The sequence below is a fragment of the Leptinotarsa decemlineata genome, unplaced genomic scaffold (assembly GCF_025532065.1).
Source record: "Leptinotarsa decemlineata unplaced genomic scaffold, Ldec_3_MD MMD2_tig00000010_RagTag_RagTag, whole genome shotgun sequence".
NCBI lineage: Eukaryota > Metazoa > Arthropoda > Insecta > Coleoptera > Chrysomelidae > Leptinotarsa > Leptinotarsa decemlineata.
In genome coordinates this window covers 3,538,749-3,562,529 of record NW_027412538.1, presented here as the reverse complement: position 1 = coordinate 3,562,529, position 23,781 = coordinate 3,538,749, and the positions used below count along the sequence as shown (strand labels likewise).

At 38.0% G+C, this 23,781-nt stretch overlaps 1 protein-coding gene across 2 annotated transcripts in view; it reads left to right on the top strand.

Moving 5' to 3' along the window:
- The window catches only part of side-IV (sidestep IV), a 794,218-nt gene that overhangs the window by 742,611 nt on the left and 27,826 nt on the right, over positions 1-23,781 (top strand). For both annotated transcript variants that reach the window (XM_074171285.1, XM_074171284.1), the window contains exon 11: positions 6,663-6,965. In XM_074171285.1, the coding sequence (XP_074027386.1) occupies positions 6,663-6,965 (303 nt within the window). The remainder of the gene's footprint in view (positions 1-6,662; positions 6,966-23,781) is intronic.

Sequence of the window (23,781 nt, the reverse complement as noted above, 5' to 3'; positions counted from 1 at the left end):
TTTTGGACTCTCTAAATATGATCTATGTTTATGTGGTACTGAAGATTCCAAACAACCGATGCAAAGCAGAGCCTACTATGTACATATGCATAATATAAATTGAGGAGAGGTTTTGCCGTTCTGAAGTTTTGACAGTTCCTTTTGAGGAATCCAATGATACTATTAGATCCATTGACGGCTTTTTCTATATATGAATTAAATGGCAACTTCGAATCCATAATTATTCCCAAGTCTTTAACTTCTGAAACTGATTTCTGTTCGTGATTTTCAAAGTAATAATTATTTCTAATTATATTTTTGTTTCTGGAGAATGAGATTGACACGCATTTTTGTGGATTGAGAAACAAATCATTATCATCACAGAATTTTTTAAGCCGCTTCAAGTCCTCCTGAATTTCTCCGCTGTCATATGAATCTTTTACTGTGTGATAGATTTTCAAGTCATCGGCATATAGTAAAAATTTACACTTATTAAAGCAACTAGAGATTTCGTTGATGCATATAATGAAGAATAAAGGACCCATATGGCTGCCTTGAGGAACTCCGGAGGATACCGTGAAGAGGAGTGACGTAAATCCATTTATGGCCACTATTTGTGACCTGTTATTCAAATAGGACCATATCCATCTCAATAAAAAGTCATTCACACCGACTTCAGCAAGTCTCTTTAATAAAGTTTTGTGACTAATCTTATCAAAAGCCTTACTGAAGTCGGTGTATACAACATCAACCTGAACCTGTTTATCCATCGAGTTTAACAAAAAATCGGTGAATCCTATTAAATTAGTTTCTATCGATCAATGGGGGAAGAAACCATCCTGTTCACTGATTATGATGTCCTTGACCGTATCAAGGATGTTATTATATATTATTTTTTCAAAAAGTTTGCCAAATACACATAATTTACTGATCGGCCTATAATTCTTTGGAGTATGATATGAAGTATGATGGTGTATTTTGGGTTTAACTTCGTTATTGCCTCGATTGTACTTAACGAATCGGTTATCACCAAGAATTTTGAATGATCGCTTTTCTCTGCATATTCATGTGCTTTCCTTATGGCATAAGTTCTCCTGAGAACACAGTGCTTTCTGCTGGTAGTTTGAAAGAGTGATTGGGGGTAATATTGGTGAATGCTGACCCTACTCCTTTTTCTGATTTGGATGCGTCGGTGTATATTTGGATACAGTCTTGGAATTGCTGCAATAGTTGTGGAAAAGTTGCGAAAATTAGACTATAGTTGGTGTTATTTTTCCTCAATTGTACAAGCCCTTTTTCAATTTTAATGCTTGGAAAGGTCCATGGAGGAGGATTAGGAATGTTTGAGGTGTTAAAAATTTCAGGTTGATTGAGTTGTAAACTGGAATGAAATCGACTGAGTCTCTCGTAGAATGGAATTGCCAATTTTTCTCAACTCGCAGGTGAATGCGAATACGCTACAAACCACAGCGGTCCTCAAAGCCAACAAAACCCTTTTCATCGGTCAAAATCTGTTTTTCCGTTAACCAGCTGTCGCACCCATGTGATTCCCAACACGGGTTGGATGATAGAGAGTGAACATCGATCGTCCGGCCTTGCGGTCAGAACCAGTGTCTCACACGCGGTCGATTCAGTGATTGGAGCAAATCACCCACGTCAACTTAGTCCCACCGTCAACCGTCCCACACATATGTCCACACATAATGGTATTTCAGACGAATACCAAAAGTTCGATATCTCACACACACACTTTGTTTTATTTAAATTCAAATATAGGAAGTGCTTAATGAAAGACCCTATAGTTTCAAGACTGATTTTTCATTTTTTTTCTCAAGAAAGCACCATGATTATGAATGAATCTGAACAAGAATTATGTTTCGCATTTTACAAGTGAAAATGTATCTACTGTACTAGTGGAAAACAATCTATACCTTGAAATTATTCAAAGACTCTAATTTCTCTTTCTCATTTTTCACTGTTTGTTAATTTTTGCTTGAAAACATTGTTTCGCTCCAAGGAGAAACATTTGTCGAGATGGAGACAGAAATGGTGAACTTTCCAGTTCAACATTCAACAAAAAAATTAGCAAAAAATACTTTCTGATTGGTATTTTGTTAATTACCTCCTGGCAAACTAATTAAAAAGTTCGATTCATTTCAGGCATGTTTTAATTTCCTTAAGTCAATACTGAATTCCAGTTGCGAAAATGTGGATCAAACAGAATACAAAAATCTCGATTAAGGTTCAACCTTCATATAATTGTATGTTTTGGAGACAGCTCTGAAACGTCCGCTTTTGATGAATATTTCACGCACTGGTGAATTGAATTCCAGAAAATATCAACATAATCCATTAATAGAAACAGAATTGCCAAAATCGAATATCAATAAATTCTCACCATATCCCTATTACTCTCCATTGGGAGAAATTAATACTCACCCACTTCTATGGGCTCGAATAGAATATTCTCGAATGCTCGATTTGCTTTCCAGGACTTTCCTGCAATGTCTGCTGTTGAATCAAATTGTGAATTGGCCGCAGTTGTACTTTAGGAAGCAGTTTCGTGTATTCCTAGTGGACTAGGGGAAGTTTGTTCGTATAGTTCAGGCAGAGGAAAATCGCCTCAGTTTGTTCAAGATGTTGAATTTCGATTAATTATTTCACGAAATGGAGGTATTTTGAATCCCACTTAGGATTTCGTCTTTGTTTTGTCAAATGTAGGGGGCGCTGACAATAAATGTAGGATATTCATCAATTATTCTTTGGTATGATGAATCTGAATAATTTATCTTTCATAATCATCAGAACTGAAAGATACTTATTTTCAGCAAACTTTTTGCCAAATACGTTTCGTTAATGAAAATCTGTTGATCTATCAGTTAAAATCTGTTTTTCTGTTAACGACCAAGCAAGTGCAAGCTAAGGACTAACGAGGTCTCATTTCTCAACGTGTGATTCCCAACATGTTATTGAAAGGAAATGAACTAGATAAGTAATTCAGACAAGTACATCGGAAAAAAGGGTTCATATCAATATCTTCAAAAAAATTACCTTGTCATGGATTTTTCTAGAAGCATTCATTTCTAGAAAAATCGCAAACAGGTATCTTGCATGACAACAATGACCTCCATGTTTGTGGTTATCTCTGCGGGTCATCTCGCTTGTTAAGCCAGTTGGGCCTTTTTTTAATTTTGATTGTTTCCCGAATTATCCTGGCCTGAAGATTTTTCTCCATAGCAATGGTCTTGGTGTTTGTGTGGCCTGTTTCCTGGTGGTATTTGAAGAGAGATGATGTTGGATCTGATTTGCGAGCAGCTAGTTCATTTTCATAGGCTCTGTTGGAAATTATCCTATTGGTTTGGCCGATGTAAGTTCTGGGACAGTTAGAACATTCCGTATATGCAATGTGCTTCATTGCGTATCGTGTCCTTGGATGTTCTTGAAATAGTGGAGATTTGGTTGTTGACTGTGAATACTGTCTTTAGGTTATGTTTCTTCAGAATTCGGCTCACTTTGTCAGTAACTCCATGTATGTAGGGGAGAACAGCTTTCGTCTAGTTGGTCTGTTCCTCCGGTAACTCGTGGGGTGGAGTTTGTGTTTGCTGTCGTTGTATGGATCTTTGTATTTGGGAGACGGGATAGTCGTTTTGGTGAACGGCGGCTTTGAGTTCGTATAGTTCCCTGGATCTGTTGTGGTTGTCAGTGAGTCTTGTAGAACGATCTATGAGGGAATTCAAAACGGAATTTAGCTGGGCAGGATGATGATGGGACTTCGCATTGAGGTAGCGGATAGTATGGGTAGGTTTTCGGTGGACCGTGTGTGAGAAGAAGCTCTTGGACTTTGTGATGAGAACGTCTAGGAAAGGGAGTGAGTTATTATTCTCAACTTACATTGTGAACTTTAGGTCGAAGTGTAAGGAGTTGATGTGGTCCAGCACTGCATGTAGATCTTCGGATCCATGGGGCTATATAACGAAGACGTCATCCACATATCAAAGCCAACACGTGGGTTTGAGATGAGACATGTCAATGGCTCTGGTCTCGAAGTCCTCCAAATGGAGGTTTGCAAGAACTGGAGAGAGAGGAGAACTTGGCAAGGGCGTGTGTGGGTGAACCAAATGCTCTTACGATGGGAGAGAAGAGAAGATTTCTCTCTTGGAATGAGAGGTTTCTCCCTCTCAGTGGGAATATTGGAATTGTTGATGAGTGCTTTGGTCTTCTTTTCAAGGTATACGGTTGGGTCTCTAAGGGTTATTTGGTATTTCGGAGAGTCGAGTAATGTCGTCATCTTGTCGATGTAGTCTATGGTATTGAGAAACACCATGGCATTGCCTTTGTCTGCTGAACAGGCGACTATATCTGGGTTATTGTTCAGGTTCTTCTTCAGCAAGGTTTTCAGGTAGGTGAGCAATGACCGATTCTGTTTGGGTAATAATGGTTTCGATGGAAATGGATCTGGGAGTTATGGAGAAGTTGAAGCCTTCAGACAGGATGCTGAGAGTGTTATAATCCAATGGGGTATTGAAGGAGTTGTGGACTAGGACGGGGGGATCGAATGTGACTGACTGAGGTGTTTTCCGTTTTATAAGTGAGTCTAGCTTTTTTACCTAAGTGGTGGTTTTGTTATTACTGATGTGTCGATCCTGAGAAATGTGTCCCAAATTATTGGATGAATTTTTGAATTTGATAAACGTCCGTAACATTGGTATAAACTTGAGTTGGTATAATGAAGATCACATCTGATGTTCTGAATGGTTTTTCGAATTGTCACATTTAAGTTTTACACTTGATAATGGGGTTAAACCCGGAACCGGCCGTATACATGAAATTAACTAGTGGTAATTAGACAAAAGTGTTTTTATTCATCCAACTGAAGTCTATTTTGGGTCCTGTACTTTTCATATTATATCTAAATGAAATTGGGTGTATTTCTGCAGACGCCATGTTCATTTATGCTGACGATACTTCATTTTTGATGTCTGAAAAATCAGATGATGCTCTTGAATCCAAATGTAATAGTATACTGAATGATGCTAGCAAATAGTTCAGTGAGAACTTTCCATTTCTGAATAGCACTAAAACAAGATTCAACAGATTTCACAATTATCAGAAAAAAATGCTCTCGACTCAAAATTTGTATTCAGGGCAGCTGTATTAAGCAAGATGAGAGTTTTAAATTCCTAGGAACTTATCTTGATAAAACCCTGAATTTCACAAATTACTGCATATATGTTTCTAATAAGTTGAATACACTGGTGTACAGTGAACATGCTTCTTAAGAACAAACGTACTTGCCTAGATGATATGGAATAATTTTCTGGGGCTGGTCCGCTTAAGCTCATCTTATCTTGGTGCAAAAAATAATCATCAGAACAATTACATAAATATTTATTACCTATTCATGTGTGGATTTATTCAAAAAATTCTACTATCTTTGAATATAAATTAGGATGTAATTCTCCCAAAATCGTAGGGCCACAGCTCTTCAATAAGTTACCGAATTATAATACCGAATTCTATACCTTGAATCTTTTTAAAATTGATTAAAATATATGCTTGTGAAGAAGTATATTTGTTCTGTGAATTACTTTTTGTCTGAAACTGACAGATGAAAATAACCTATATTCATCCATTTCTTCGTGTATTTCTATTAGGTAAAATATTTTCCGTTTATCCAATAATCAGAACAACCATCTTGACAGAGTGATCTGGATAGAGTCTTCTGAGTTCGAAAAGAAAATCTCGATATTTTATCCGTTTTTCCTCCTCTTTTCTGAAGATATTTGTCTCGCCAGGAGCTGAAAACTCCACGAAAAATATCGTTTTGCCCAGGTGGTCGAGAGGGACTACATCAGGCTTATTATCTTGTATGAGTCTGAGGGTGGGGAACGAATAGTTCCAATAAATTAGGCACTTCTCGTTCCCCACAACGGATTCAATATGTGTGAGGAACCTCTATACCCATCACACGACTGCGGTAGACTAAGGTGTTGAAGACACCATCCTGGCAAGCCATGATAAACCCCTCAGTTTTCGACTTCAGCCAACTCGACCTGAGAAAAGTGAACGTCAGGCGCTTCGATAAGCCAAGGTCTCCAATGTTATTGAAGAAAACCCCATGCATTGGCTTATCCTTGTGTTTCCGCAAAAGTAAGGTGATCTCTGCGGCTTTTATCTGAGCTTTTTGCTGAACGGGTTCCAACTCGGTGACAGAGTTGTGGTCACTTCGTTCAGTGTCGAAAAAGATACTGAAATCATCAGCTGCTCGTGCAGCTGCCCTAAAGAGAAATGCTCCAATTCCTGCTCTCTCATGGTCACTGACCATGCAGAGAAGGGGATCCGAACTTCTGACGAATTTACAGTATTATTACAGTATTATTATTATCATTATTATTATTATTATGAATGATCAGGCGATCAAATCGAAATAAAAATCCCAATACATTGTAACTTTAGAGATACTGGAAAGCTCAGAAGAAAATACTATTTGTTTCAAAAACATATTGTTTTGTATATTTATTATCGATTGACATATTTTTAGCAGGCAAATATTGCTGACGTTAAAATGTCGAATATTTTCATTGTTCATCAATATACAGAAGTTTGGAATATACCTACATTTCTGTTTAGTATACAGAATGTCACCTTTAATATTATTTATATTTGGAATTGATGTTTTTCAGGCCGACCGTCGCAACTACAAAATTGCACCCTCATCAACCAGACTTCGAACTCTGTCCAAGTTGACTGTCTGGAGGGATTCGATGGCGGCCTTCCCCAAAGCTTTCTCATGGAAATCCTCGAACTGCCGGGCTTACGGATTAGGCACAACCTGACGACCTACCGGACGCCGCCGTCTTTCACCGCCAACGGACTCGATGCGGGGGCGAGCTACAGGATTGTACTTTACGCCGTCAACGCCAAAGGCAGGAGTGACCCCATGGTAATCGATCCAGTTACCTTCAAAGGAGTAGCTAAATTACAGGGTGAGTTAGTACTGTTGAGCTTTTGGTGAATGATTAATAATAAGGATCAGTAAGGTTCTGTTTATGAGCGATATTTGTTACAAATAATTTAAAATACGACAAACGATTGATAATCGCAAAGCCATGAAATGTACGTTATGTGGCTATGACATTCAAATTCAAAAATAGTTTTTTATTTTCAACAAAATTCAGATTTCAACATAATGCCTTGCATTCTTTCGACTTTATGTCTTCAGCTCACTTCAGCAAATGTTAGTTGACCCCAAATAAGTGTACAAGGTTTCAGAAAGTTCGTTGGATATGAAAATACCGGTCAAATTTGTTTCAAAGAACACGCAGCCCTTTCGATTTTGCAGATCACAAAAATCTGGTGTCGCTCAATATGCCTTGGAGTACGGGTAGAGAATAAATGGTAACTATCCAAAATTGTTGACATTAGTACATAACATTAGATTTTTGGATGCTTCCGAGAGTCTAGAAATAGCAAAAATGGAATGAGAAGTTTGTTTGAAAGTAGTTTCATAATGAATTTTTCTAGTTCGGGCTTCTACTGTCTAATATGATTCTAATTCGACTCGAAATCTATGAAAAAAGATATAAAATCAGAATGAATAGCTAAAATATCAATTATATATAAGAACAGGCAGACAGAAGAACGGACTTTGACTGGAAGACAGCAAGAGCCCCGCAAAGAAGAGAAGCTGTCATAACCAGTGCTTGCACTTCCCTACGTCAGCGGATTGTCGAAAAGGATAAGGAAGAATTGGGTCCAAGTATAACATCTCCACCTGCTTCAGATCCGGAAACACCATCCTTAGCAGCCTCAGGAAAACCAGGCCACCAAACGCGAATTAGAATTCCAAAAATTACATTTACCGAATACCCCGTGAGTGCGGCAAATCCTATGTCAGTGAACCTGAGTGACCACTGAATGTCCGCATTGCCGTGCATAAAAGAAACACACAGCGAGGAGAAATTAGAACATGGAATAGCAGAACAAGTTTGAACTCATCAACATAACACCAAGTGGTGCCAAGCTAAGATCATACACAGGAAAGATCACTGGTTCAAAAGGAAGTTCAAAGAAGCTGCATATATGTTGTCCAACGACGCATTCAGCCGAGTTAGCGTAGAAATACGCAACATATGGAAATCTGTATTCAAGCAGTCAACTCCCACCAAACGGTTAACTTCCGATAAGACGGTGAAGCTGAGAGAGGAAAGAGACGTTAGGTAAAAGCGCTCGAATGACTTATGAATAGTCATCTTTCGGAGGAATAGTCCAGTCATCACCTCAGTAACAATCGGAACGTCGTGAAGTAAATTGTGTCTTGTTGGAAGGTGGGGGGCACTATATCGTTTACTTGAACTGTACCATTCTTACATTTTTCAGAAGATAGCACTACGAATGGAGAGCTGATATCAAACTCGAACAATGTATTTTTCAATGGAGTTGTTCATCAATGCACATTCTTAGAACTTGAAAGGGGTGGCAGATTTGGAAACTGGTTTATCATTCACACTGAGATGGGGTTCTGCACAGTTCTTATATGTCCACGTTCCTAAGGATCGAATTAGCTCATTACAACGTGTTCCAATCATCGGAATGATCTGACACACATTTTTGACAATTGATAACGGCCATCTTGTTGGAGTTACATCTGTAATTTATTCAGTCTGTTTTTCCAAATCACCATGGACGAAAGTAACATTCAACAACATGTGCAAATAATAAAATTATTTTATCAAAATGGGTGAATTTAGGACCACTGATTCAGTGAACGATCGACCAATACTCATACGCCGATGAAACGCCAGATCTGCCGAAAACATCGCCGCTATCTGTGAGAATGTGCAGAAGAATCTGATACTGTCGATTTCGCGTCGCTCACGAGAACTCGCCTTTCGCAGACCACAAATATGCGGATTTTGCGTCGTGACTTACGCTAACTGAAATGTTGATCTGCAAGCTTATGCAGATGAACTTGTCATCCTGGCAAGGTCCACGTCGGGAAGGGTAGCTTGTGATATCCTCCAAAGTGCGTTGGACGTTGTTCACAGTTGGTGCCTGAGGGAGCAGATGTCTGTCAACCCCAGCAAAACTGTGTTGATCCCTTCCATCGAGAGGAGGAAATATGACGATCTAACGCCACTTTTCCTCAATGGTGAGGTCGTTCCATTTGGAATGGAGGTGAAATATCTTGGCATTATCCTTGATAAAATAATCACCTGGAATACTCACTTGGAAAAAGTTTTGCACAAAGCCAGACGAAGGATTTGTGGTAAAACTTGGAGTCTAGGTCCCAAACAAATCCACTAGATTCATGTGATGATTGTTGGACCAATGATCACTTATGGTGCAATTGCTTGGTGGCCGAAGGCTTTACAGAAAACGGCCTAGGTGAAGCTCTATGGCTTACAGAGACAGGCTTGTCTGGCTATCAGTGGTGCCATCAATACCACATCGTCAGCGGCTATGGAGATTCTTTTAGAAATACCTCCTCTCCACATTTTTCTGGAGAGAGAAGTTAGATGGACTGAATACAGACTTGTGCACATTGCCAATTGCATAAATTAATTAAATGCAGAATGAAACAGATTGTTGGTTGACACTGGAAGTCACAGCATTCTGGAAATGACCTCTGACTTTATGCCTCCAACTGTCAACTGCGAACTGCCTTATAAAGTACTATTCCCGAATAGGGAGGACTGGATCCTCCGAGAGAAGGAAATATTAAGAGCAAATAGTTGTTGGTTCACAGATGAATCAAAAACACCTTCCGGTTCTGGTGCAGGTGTTTTTAGTCGCAGACCCAGGACAGAGATATCTACCTGCCTAGAAACTTATATGACTGTATTTCAAGCGGAAATGTACGCTATTGAATTATGTGTGGAGAGATTGGATGAATCCAACCTCACACACAAGCCAATATAAATATTCTCAGACAGTCAAGCGACGTTGGTAGCTCTTGGCTTCTACCAAGCAACGTCTAAATTGGTAGCAAATTGCCAAAAACGACTCTCCTCGATAGGAAGACTTACCAGATTGTCGCTGGTCTGGATTTCTGGCCATACTGGCCTGGAAGGCAACGAAGCTGCTGACTCCCTTGAAGAGTAGGCTGCTGCAAGCAGTTTCGTCGGACCAGAACCTGTCATTGGCATCGCTGAAGGCTTTGCCAAACAAATTTTGAACACCTGGATGGCAAGAAGATTCATGGACTTCTGGCAGAATCTTCCAGGCGTTAATTCATCCTTCGAAGCTTGATACCAAACAGATGTTGGACTACAGTAGGGATGAACTACGATGTCTAACAGGTCTTTTTACAGGTCACTGTTATTTGAATCATCATATGCAGAGACTTGGACTTTCGGAAGACAGTGTGTGTCACCTCTGTTTGGGAAATGATGAATCAGCAGAGCATATACTTTGTGCCTGTCCCGCTTGGGACCGAGTCAGGATCATAGAGTTCGGCATAGCCGTACTCTTACCATCTGACCTGAAAGACCACTCACCATACAATTAATCGGTTTCGTTAAAAAGCTGGGTTTATTTGGCCGAGTGTGAATAGGTGTGAGCCACAGTAAACATTTACGGGTTGCGGTGAAGGGTTGAATAGACCCACTCACTTCCTAACGTAACCTAGGCCTGCACCCGTACAAAATTCAACTGAACCAGGGGCTGAAAGTAAACGATCATACTCGTCGACGTGTGTTCACCGAATGGGCTTTGGAGCAGTTGGCAATAGACCCCAATTTCCATTTGAAAATCATTTTCAGCGATGAAGCCCATTTCTGGATGAATGGCCACTTGAACAACAAATTCACCTTCTGTTATGGATTTTGGGCTGCCGTTGTCATTGGTCCATTTTTTTTGAGAACGACGTTGGCCAGGCCATTACTGACAACGGCGAGCACTATAGGTTGATGATCACTAACTTCTTTCCGCCTGAATTGGGTGATCTGGACAACAATGACATGTGATTTCAAAAGGACGGTGCTTCGTGCCACACAGCTCATGCCACATTGGAAATTGTGCACGAGAGACTTGAGGGCATAGTCATGCGAACTATTAAACATTATCTGTGGGGTTTCCTCAAGTCGCAGGTGAATGCGACTAAACCACAAACCAGTCATGGAAAATACGACGTTTCGGATGCGCTCCAACCAGAGAAGCCGTGGCAGACATTTGAACGATATTCTACACATAATGGAAACAAAAGATATTTCAAACGAATGAAAATATCCGATATCTCACACCCTTTGATTAATTTAAATTTAAAGATAGAAAGCGCTCAATTAAAGGCCCTATCTGAACAAAAATAGTTATTCAATTATCACATTCGATAGTGATTCTTTTATATCAAGGTAACTCTGTAGATGATCCTTCAAATTATCGACCAATAACTCTCATTCCTACTATTGCAAAAATAATTGAAAAACTAGTTAAGAAAAGACTCAATGAATTTCTCCTTCGCCATAACCTTATGAGGAAAAATCAATTTGGATTCCAGAGCAACAAGACCACTTATGATGCAATATTCTCTTTCCTGTTTGAGGTGTATTCCAATATGAATGATGGAGATGCTGCTGCAGCAGTATTTTGTAACCTTACAAAAGCGTTTGGCTGCGATGATCATAAAATACTGCTACGAAAGCTGAATATCTATGGATGTAGAGGGATAACACTACGGTGATTTGAGTCGTATCTCAATGATCGCAGTCAGATTGTGAAAACGATCAAATGTTCAAACAGTATTGAAATAAATACTGGTGTACCAGAGGGATCGTTTCTCGGTCCCATATTGTTCCTGTTGTATATTAACGATTTGATGAACATAAGTATATCTGGAACATTCATTCTTTTCACTGACGACACCACTATATTGTGGCGTAGTAAAGGTATAAATATACTCAATGAGACAATAGCTCATGATATACAAAAAATCAAGTCTTGGTGTGATTCCAATCTACTCTCCCTTAATATTTCGAATGTTCACTTCAGAATTTATCTGTAGCGAACGGTATCATTGAAAACAGAGAGTGTACTAAATTTCTGGGGCTGTATATAGACGGTGGACTGGAATTTGACGCTCACATCAGAAAAATGAAAAGTAAAATTTCCACCGGCTGTTATGCAGTGAGAGTTATTGCTAGAGAATTGGGAGTTTATACTGCAAAAACAGCATATCACGCTTTGGTAGAGTCTCACTTAAGGTACGGTATACTTTTTGGGGTGTGTGTAGCCTTAATTTGCTGGAGTATGTTTTTGTATTACAGAAGAGAGCTATATGATACTTGTGCAAAGCTAAACCTCGTGACTCATGCAGGCAACTGTTATAGATAAAAATAGTTTGACGGTTGTGGCTTTTTTTATCCTGGAAACAGTGTGTTTAATCAAGAAACATCTTGTGAAACTTGAGGATACCACCCATCACTATACAACTCGTCAGAACGTGCAAAAAAATTCAAAATTACCTATTCCTTGCAACTCTCTGGTCAAAGACTCCTTATTTCACAATGGTGTGAAGATGTATAACCATCTGCCGAGTTACACTAAAGAGATGAATATTGATACCAATCAGTACAGAAAAATGATTAAAGAAATTTTGAGTAGTAAACCCTATTACAGTTTGATTGAGTTCTATACCCATCATTTTTAACTTAGCATGTTTTATGTGTATATATGTTTCAACCATAGTTTGTGGTTTTTTATTCAGTGTTTTCATACTCAAGTTTACATTATATTTTATCTATATTTTTATATTCATATGACATTTATGTATTCTTTTATATTTATTCATTAACTTTGTCAACAAGATTTTTTCTTTGGAGAATAAAGTATATATAATAATAATATTTTTCCTGAAAATTTTCCAGCTGAATCATCTCCTGACCGACTCAACCCGCCTCTTCATCAGGCTCTGTCTGTTAAACAAAATATGTCGCAAGAACTATCTGGAATCAAAAGCAGAATTTCCTGCGCCATAACTTTCACTCTTTCTTCACGGCTACCCAGTCGTCAGTTTTTCATTCCCACCTCATTTATTTGAATATTTTTGGTCGACTGGCCCGCTCCTCTCTTCCACCATTCATATTTCCATACTCTATACCAGGTCATGTATAATTCATTTCTGTCGACGAGTTCGTCTTCTTTCCTCGTCATCTTTCCATGGAAACCTTTATGTCTGGCCGTATCCGTGGACCAACAAAGGACTTCATGAGATATTAAATGCGGCCTTTTGACTGCGCCATCAACAGAGAGAAACAGAACGTTTTTATGTATAGGTTTCTTGCTGATTTATGTATTTTTCAGATGACTAAATTGGTTATGTAAATTGTTAAAAGTCGACCGGCAGGGTTTTTTGCAACTCGGGAATTGTTCCCGGCGTAAGTTTTCTGAAGCGTATTCAGTGATTTCGATTTCTGTTCCTGAGTCTGGTATATATTTTATGGCTGGAAGGGTGGTTTTGTTTAGTATTCATGTAAGGGTCTTGAAATTCCCGCTTTTCCTTTGATATCCTGTGATTTTTTTCAAAAAAATCCATATATCTGTACGTAACAGGTGCTTCTATATTTGATTTGGGTCACAGTATGTCTTACATGAACTAAAAACATTGTTTCAAGAAACTAGAATGAATATTTTTGCAAAAGTCGATATTTACTGAAATCCTAATATAAGTCATTTCATACCCGAACTGTTTTTTCTTTCACAATGTGAACAAAATTTTGCTACAATATAATAATTGAGAAAATTACGACTTTCTGTTCAATGAAAAAGTAAATGTTAGGTTAGGTAAGGTCCAAAGTGAGTGGTTCTATTCGACCCTCCACCGCAACCCGCTGGGGATTATTGTGGCTCACACCTATTCACACTCGACCAAATAAACCCAGCTTTTCAATGAAGCCGATTAATTTCTATGGTGAGTGGTCTTTCAGGTCAGATGGTGAGAGTAAGAATGTGGCTCTGCCAAATTCTGAAAACCTGATTCGGTTCCCAGCGGAGAACAAAGTATGTGCTCTGCTGTTTCATGATTTTCCAAACAGATGTGATACACACTGTCTTGTGACAGTCCGAGTCTCTTCATATGATGATTCAATTGACAGTACCCTGTTAGACATCGTAGTTCATCCCTACTGTAGTCTTACAACTGTTTGGTATCAAGCTTCGAAAGGTGAATTAACGCCTTGGAGTAAGCCAATCCTGGAAGATTCTGCCAGAAGTCTATGAATCTTCTTGCCATCCAGGTGTTCAATGTTTGTTTGGCAAATCCTAAAGTGATGCCAATGACTGGTTCTGGTCTGATGAAGCTGTTTGCAGCACCCTCCTTTGCAAGGGAGTCAGCAGCCTCATTACCTTCTTGGCCAGTATGGCCAGGAATCCAGACCAGAGACAATCTGTTCAGTCTTCCTATCGAGGAGAGTCGTTTTTGGCAATTTGCTACCAATTTAGACGTTGCTCAGTAGGAGTTTCCAACGCCGCTTGACTGTCCGAGAATATTTTTATTGACTTGTGTATATGTTTGGATTCTTTCAATCTTTCCACATACAGGTCAATAGCGTAAATTTCCGCTTGAAATACAGTCGCATAGGTTCCTAGGCAGGTTGATATCTCTGTCGTGGGTCTGCGACTGAAAACACCTGCAGCAGTAAGTGTTGCTCTTCTCGAAAAATACGAGGATAAACGAAGAACCCTGTTAGAATTACAAATAAAATGTTTCCCCACTCACTAATAATGAAGTTCGCACTTTTTCTGTTCGTCAATCATAGTGAGATGATTTGAAAGTATCTCCTAATCAATATTGAACAAAAGAAAATTCATGTGATTGGAAAAAGAGACTTTTCACCTTTTAGTTTCCTGAAAATCCATCATTATATAAACATTTCCGAATAAAGATAGATTAAAATAAACTACATCAATGAATATGCCTTCCAAAGATTATTTATGATGGCTGCTTGGTCCTCCATTAGAAATAAAATTATCCAAACATTGAAACAAACACGGCCTGTTTTGAGCAGATCCTCTCTGTATTTCCATAAGGCGGAAGTCCGAACGAGAACAAAAAGCACGGTAGTTGGCGAGTTTGTTGCAAAACCTCTATCGGATTCCGGACACAGCCACTGGAGGACTATGCAGACGATATGAGGCTAAGCGGAGGAAGCTTTCTACAATCGAATTCATGAGATCCTTATGGAAATATCAGTTGAAAAGGAAAAAGATCCGAGAGTAGTCTGAAGTAGTTATTACGCATGGAATTTGAAATTTCACTAGTTCGGACTTCCATTGTCTATTATATAAAATGATTTGAAATCCCTGAAACAACTAAAAAAGAATAATTAAAAAAGAATAGTTGAAAATAACAATTATATTAAGCAACAATAAACCTGAAATGAAATGATAGTAAAATAACCTACAAGTAAAAATATAATAATTGAATGAATAAAAATTAAAGGAATGCAAAAAGAAAATAATAAAAATAAAAAAGTGTAGAGATTCCAAGTCACGTTAGTTCACGACGTTTCGATTGTTGGTATCTACAATCGTCTTCGGGTGATGACTGGACTGATTCCTCCGAGAGATGACTATTTTATAGGTCGTTGAAATACTTTCACTTTCTCTACTTTCCATTTTCCGCTTCACTGATTCCGTGAGATATGACCGATTTGGCGGGAGTTGGTCATTTCTCGTTTGATGATGGGTTTCCATATGTTTCGTATATCTACGCTGGCCTGGCTGAATACGTTGTTGGACAACATGTATGCGGCTTCCTTAAATTTTCTCCTGAACCAATGTTCCTCTTTGTGCAAGATCTCAGCTTGGGACCACTCGATGTTGTGTTGATGGGTCCAAACATGGTCTGCTATTCCTGATTTGCTGGTTTCTCCTCGCTGTGTGTGCTTCTTGTGCTCGGCAATGCGAATATTCAATGGCCTCTTAGTTTCACCAATATAGGATTTTCCGCACTCACAGGGTATCCGGTAAATGCAATTCTTGGAATCGCAGTCCGCGTTTGGGGGCCTGATTTTCGTGAGGCTGCTACGGATAGTGTTACCGGATCTGAAACAGGTTCTAATGTTGTACTTGGAACCAATTCTTCTTATCCTCTCCGATAATCCTCTGATGTAGGGAAGTGCAAGCACTGGTTGTGACGGCTTCTCTTCCTTGCGAGGCTCCTGCTGTCTTTTAGCCAAAGTCTTTTCTACCATCGCTTTGGAATATCCATTCCGCTGAAGATCACTTTTGATGATGTCTAGTTCCTTCTCGAGACCTTCCTTTGTATTACAAAGCCCAAAAGCACGGTCTAATAGAGTCTTGATGATTCCTCTTTTTGTCGATTGATGGTGGTTGGATTCGTGGTTCAGATACTGTCCCGTATGAGTGGGTTTTCGGTATACAGATGTTTCCCACTTAGTGTCGGTTCTCTTCACCAAAACGTCTAAGAATGGCAATTCATTGTGGATTTCCTTCTCCATTGTGAAAGTGATGGAAGGTCTCACGCTGTTGATGTGTTTCAGAAAGGCGTCTAGTTCAGTATTCCCATGGTTCCATATTATGAAGGTGTCGTCAACATATCTCAACCAGACTCGAGGTTTCTTGTGGGCTTCTTCAATGGCCAGAGTTTCAAACCACTCCATATATATGTTGGCTATGACTGGTGAAAGTGGCGATCCCATTGGCAGTCCCTCATCTTGAAATTTTTTCGCGTCAACAGAGGTTGTGGAGGATTATTTTTATATGCCATGTTTGTTTCAGAAGCAGAAGTGCTAGTCGATTTCTGTTTCGACAATTAGATTAGATTAATTAGAAATGATTGCAATTTGACCCCTCCAACTCTCTATATACCCGATAGTGAATGAATATTGATGAAGGTAATCTTTCTCTTGAAGGTGATCACTTGGTAATTGGAACACGTGTGGAGGTGTTGAAAATAACGGTTTTGTGTTGGGATAAAACTCTAGTAATATTATTTACTGCACCAAAGGTTCCAAACAGTACATCACAAGTGCCCGACAGTAGATGATAGAAAGGGGAACGTCATTATATCAATTTCGAAATTGAATATACTGGAATGCCAGTCGAATATTTAGTCTAGTTCTTTCCGAAGGTACAAGCAGTCTCCATATCTTCTTTATCTTTGAATATTTTGGGTTCATCAAAGTAGAACAATTTTGAACTGAACTGAATTTCAGTTAGATCATCAATAAAAAATGAATACAAGAGCGATCCTGAATTAGAATCTTGCGGTACTCCGTACCTGGAGCTATATGAATATTTGAAGGTTTCATTGTATACATTATATTCTTTCGAGGAGGTGATTTCAGAAAGATTGCTGAAAAATCAAAAGTTGATGAATACTTATGAAAGATGAAAATATTAGCTTGAGAGACACCTTGCGAAAGATATGAAAGATCAGCTGCACATAACTTTTCCCTTAAAATTCAAGTTGATCATCACTCCTGAATTATTTGATTCAGCTAAAAGTATAAACAAATACATTGAAAGCGGTTGTATGCGATGAGACAGCTCGCTCTTCCACTGAACCCCTTCACCCATTGAACTTGCTTTAATATCTTTTACTCAACTATGAACTGACTGAATGGTGGTTTGAGGCACCATATTGCTGATAAAACAATGTTTTTGTCAAAATAATGGTTCAATAGCCTTGATTTGTCATTATTTTTTGTTGAAACAATAATTTTAGTTGCATTCGTTTCGAAGCGAAGATGTGAATTCACAGCAGTAAACTAATTTGGGTAAAAAATATATGATTTCAGCAGTCTAACTGATGAAGGAAATTCATCGTGAAAATTGTATAATTATTATAATGAATAATGTTTTTAATTTTCGTCAAATAATGGGTCAGTATTTTCATAGTTTCTAATTATGACTGAAATAATTATTATATGCTGGATGATCCTGATGACGCGGCTGACGCACTAACAGACTTTTTAAAAACTTGAACTCTTCAAGGAAGTTAGTTCAAATATATGCCATGCTGGTAACAGAACTGCAACTACGACTCTTCAAGGCGAAGCCATTAGGTTCAGGGTCACCAGAGGCTGCCCTCAAGGTGGGGTACTATCTCCCTTTCTGTGGTCGCTCCTGGTGGATAGTCTGCTTGATGCCCTCGACAGAAGAAAAGTAGATCTGCAGGCCTATGCAGATGACCGTGTCATCTCGGCAAGGTCCACGTCGGGAAGGGTAGCTTGTAATATCCTCCAAAGCACGTTGGACGTTGTTCACAGTTGGTGCCTGAGGGAGCAAATGTCTGTCAACCCCAGCAAAACTGTGATAATTCCTTTCACCAGGAGGAGAAAATTGGACGATCTAATGCCACTTTCCCTCAATGGCGAGGTCATTCCATTTGGCACGGAGGTGAAATATCTTGGCATTGTCCTTGATAAAAGACTCACCTGGAACGCTCACTTGAAAAAAGTTTCACACGAAGCCTGACTGTCCCTATGGACATGTCGAAGGATTTGTGGTGAAACTTGGGGTTTAGGTCTCTAACAAATCCATTGGATTTATGTGATGATTGTCAGGTCAATGATCACTTATAGTGCAATTGCCTGGTGGTCGAAGGCTTCACAGAAAACGGCCCAGGCGAAGCTCTCTGGCTTACAGACACAGGCTTATCTGACTATCAGTGGTGCCATCAGTACCACACCGTCAGCGCCCATGGAGATTCTTCTAGATCTACTTCCTCTCCGAATTTTTCTGGAGAAAGGCTAGATGGACTGAATATAGACTTGCGCACATTGCCAATTGCACAAATCAATTTAATGCAGAGTGCAACAGTCTGTTGGTTGACAAAGTATATCGATAAAAACAAAAACAGGACCCTGATTAATGATTAAATCGGCCAAAATCGCAGGAATTTTTGTTTGAAGCCAAAAATGAAACAAAATCTGCTTAGGACCTCATAAAGACACATATTACTTACTAGTGATCCGTCTCGGCCCCACACGGGTGCAATTCTGAAACTAAATATACATATAAACGCGTGCGATTGCTGCTTATCATAAAGTGCTATAGGACGAAGCGCGGCTTTCGACGCGCTATTTATAGGCACGTGCCGACGGCCCCCGGCCGATACCGTCGCAACCGCTATGTCCCTCCATTTCAAATCTGTAATACCTTCGAAAATATTCATTCAAATTACATTGTGTAAGGAGCCATATTGATCTATATTTAATGCACGATATACTCACGGTACTTAATTGGATAAGGAATAATATTGTTTTGGTTAAAATCTTAAATAAGCCATTATTCTTCGAGGATGAAAAATGGTTATTGTGAGATATATACCATCGCGAACTTTTTCGAAGACTTTTTCAAGGTGTACAATTTCTTGATCAACCTATCTCGTAGGGTTCAGCCAGAATTTGCAATGTAAGCGCAAAAAATGTGTTTATACACGACATCACATGTTAAGCATGTTATATACATAAAAACCTTCCTCTTGAATCATTCTATCTATTTAAAAACACTCACCAAAAACCGTTGTGTAGTTTCAAAGAGCTGATCATACATAGGGACACACAGCGGAAAGTGTATATAGTGATATTGAAATTAAATGATTCTACTTTGTCATCTGAGGAATTTTTCAGCTATTTTCAAGACATCAAAAATCAATTAGTGGATAATAGAAACAATGTAAACAATATCTCTTGAATAAGTTGCCTCAAATCTGAAATTTTTTCTTTCTGATGCCTTCTGTGAAAAATGTGCTTATCGATATCATCAATAATCTGACTTACTCAAAATCGAAAGATTGTTGAAAGAATATCTAGAGCAGTCCTTCACAATATCCTTTTTTTGTGTTGGTGTTTTTCCCTCTTCAGGCATTACATGCCAAGAAAACTTACCTGCTCCTGGGATATCGAGCACTTCTTGGGATCCAACCTGGCATTACTCATCCTGGTTGACATTTTCAAAACTCTTAAGTTTATCAAACGTTTTTCCAATACAATGCCATTCATATAGACAGTGAAAGACTTCCAAGTCTTTTATGTAACACTATTACCGTTTGTCATTATTGTTTTCCTTTAAGGTAGAAAGTTGTTTCGGAGAAATTGCTGGATTCTGAGTATAATAATTATTATTAAACTCGCCCTCAAAGTTCAAAGTGTACGGAAATAATATCATTTTAGTTAACTGTCATATATGCCCCAATATATAGGGAGGCAATTTTTGCCGAATATGTTCACCGTTCAATAGTTTTCTGCAAAAGAATGATTTGAGAGATTACAAATTGTTTTACTTCCATAGAACAAACAATGAGATGGGAAAATCTCCAATGACGAACAAGTCAGAATATTCTTTATAAAGCAAAAAACGCCGCATATTATTCCAATTTGTCGGGGGACAAACTTTTGTTTGTCGTTAGTTATTTTTTTGACCATTGTACTCGAAACTCAAGTACCCCACAAACCCCACACAAAATCATTGGCGAATTCACAATAAAAAACATCCGTTTTCCGTCCAGCCCTTTTCACAGTGAACAATGCACTCCTTTTGTTCGGTCCCTGTGGCCGAATTAAAAAAACCTGTGCAGAGTCATATTTCACTTGGAGTGGCGTGAAGCCCAAATATTTTTCGTCAAATGACTGCGGCGTACAAAGCGGTTCAGCCTTATGTCGCATTTCTATAAGTTGAAAGAATCATGACCCAGCGGCTTGACTCATTTAGGTGCTGAATAACTAACCTGAAATAGATAATATTCTTGAAATAACTACCAAGATTTCCATAGTTAGTAAAACTGAAAAGTACAAGTACAATTCAGATAAGATACTAGAACCAAGTACAAAACAGGCAAATTATGAATTCATTTAGTAGAGCAACGAAAATGAAATTGTAAGCAGCATGGATGTCTTATAATTTTCATTTACTGTCAACTTTATTTAATTATAACACCTCTTTTCACTTGTAATACTGAGAAATCAAACAAGTCACATCATTTTTCTGAATACGAGACAGACAGTTTGTATCTTTAAAGGTTCAAACTGATGATAACATAAAGATAACTTACAAAAAACTGGTGATTTACAATGCAATTTACTACAAGTACCAACCAGGTAATCCTTTGCGATGCCACTGGAGTTATTTATAATCTATGTAGTATCCACTTATAGGGTATATCTTTAAATAAACCTTTTTTCGTAGAGTATAACGTTTAAGTCGCCACTAATGATACATCCTGTGTAATTGTTTTGTTTTTAACAGAAAAAGGTCGATTGTATTTTTCTATTTTAATATTTACCTCAGCGGGTTTTAGAAAAATTCAGTTCATCTTATAATAACAATTTAGTCTTAGTATTTTAAATCAAAACGTACATCAGGATGTGAAAGTTGCTATAATCTTCTGAATTGCTGATCATCATGTCACAAATTGTCTATCAGAATATCTTCGTATAAAATGCTAACTTTTTTCAATAACCAGGTTATAAATATATTCGATGGTCATACGCCTTACCGTACGATAAAGGCAACCAAACCAAACATGCTTCAACTCGATACTTCCACTCAACTCAATTCAACTTCTTCAACTAGAAACATAAAGCGTTTCGACGATATTGAAAACTAAAAACAATTAGGTCATGGAACTACTATAATGACTTACGGATCTATGTCGTTAGTGATGCCATTCGTAGAGAGAAAGCTACATACCTGAATTATGTTTTGAAACAAATATACTCAAAATACTCGGAATACCCTGAGATCACTTGAAGTACTTCGTGATAAAAGTACACCTGGAATTCATCCACTGATACAACGGTACTGAGTAAAGCCCAAGGACAAACAGCCCTGCTTGATAAATACACAATACTTTTACACGATCCTGATTTCTAATTTAGTACTCGAAAACCGTCCTGAAATGCCTCAATACAATAAAAAGCAATGCTGTATGGTCTGATGGAATCTCTATTCGCATGCTAAACTAGATAGTACCTCATTTATTAGAGCATATTACATATATTTTTAACTTTGCCATCAAATCCAATATATTCCCCTCTCTGTGGAAACACGCTAATGTCAGACCTTTACCTAAATGTAATAATCCTGCAGAACTGTAGATTTGAGACCAATCAGTATTTTTCCAACATTCTCGAAAGCGTTCGAAATGATAATTAAAGAACAGGTTACGAGATATATTATTATGACTAATCCTCAATACAGTACAACCACAGCATTGAGTCTGATTATAGATCAGCAATTGATAAGGGAAATTTGACCTGTCTCATTCTATTAGACTATGGTGTCTTTCGATACTTTGGACCCGTCTGTTTTATGTAAGAAACTAAAATATTTTGGCTTCTCTGGCGGAGCAGTTTCACTCCTGGAGAGTTACCTAATTGGACGAACTTGAACTGTCAATTTGAACGGTTCTTCCTTCAGAAGACATTATGGCGTTCCAGAAGGCTCTGTCTTGGGACCTCTACTCTTTGCTCTCTATATATCCAATTTCCACGATTGCGTCAGATCAATCAAAATACAACATAACGCGGATGAACTCAATTATACATGTCGTTCAGGCACTTGATATCAAAAAAACTTAAATTGAATCTATGCGAGTCTTTCATATTCTCCCGATTAGCGTATTGCGACATTATATATGGACCGGCCCTAGATCAAACGTGAAAACGAACATAAGAATACGTGATGTCAACTTTTCAGAATTCATATAACATCAATCGAATTTGCACCTACAAGAAACAAACCACACAGTATATAAAGCAAACATGAAAATTATCCATACGTGCAGTGAAAGAAGAGAGATGATTTTGTTGGTAACATTGGAAATAAATAAATTTAACAAAAACCCCAATTTCAAAACCCTCAAAGACCAACTAGAACTATGCAGCTTTTCCCTTTTGAATTTGTCAATTTGACAACTAGTTTAGAATCCATTGGTACTTGGAGTAAGTAGTATTTTTGGATCAATACTCAGTAATTTTTATGTTATGGAAGTCAAATCAAATACGGTAGTATTGATTCAGGTTACATTTTGTTATTTCAAGTACAGGTTTGATGAACCTATGTATATGACATTCTCTACATTATTTTATATTTAAGGATTTGTTTGTCAAACTGCGTCAGTAACAAATACAAATCTTAGTAGAAATTATGTATTATATTTAACATTAATCAAAATCAATTCACAATCCAGTTTCATTGTCGAATATCGAAAAAAAAGAAAATTTTGTTTATTGCAAACCAAACGTGATTCTGACTGGCCTCCTGACTATAACATTCTATTTCTACAAGTCGGACAACCGATGAAAATTGTTTTCCGTGCTGATGCTCCTCATTTTTTCTTTCTCTGAAAGTGGGACTTACAAAATGCCAGAAGATTAATTTTGTGTGGGTCTGACTTTTACTTTCCAGCTTATTGTTTCGGGAGGTTTTACAGGGGTTTTAAAGAGACGAAATACTTGTGAAGATTCACTTGTAATATTCGGAGAATGTGAAATATGAATTAATTTCATTGTTATTCCATGTTTTGATATCACTTTGTTTCAGAACTGCTAGAACTACGGAAGAACATAGAATATTACAAACGAATTTTCCCTCTTATAGTTGTCGGATACGTTCAGTATACAATAATATACAGTTTCCCTACAGTAATGAAAACTCTTCCAACTATTTTTATAAATAGAAGTAAATACGATAAGTAAAATTTCATTCAATCTTTTTCTGAAATATTCAATCTACTTGATTACTGATAGTGACTTCTATGATATATACAGTGCACTCCATTTAAAACGAGCCACCTGAATAACTTTTGATACAATGATTTGCAGGAAAAATAAAAAA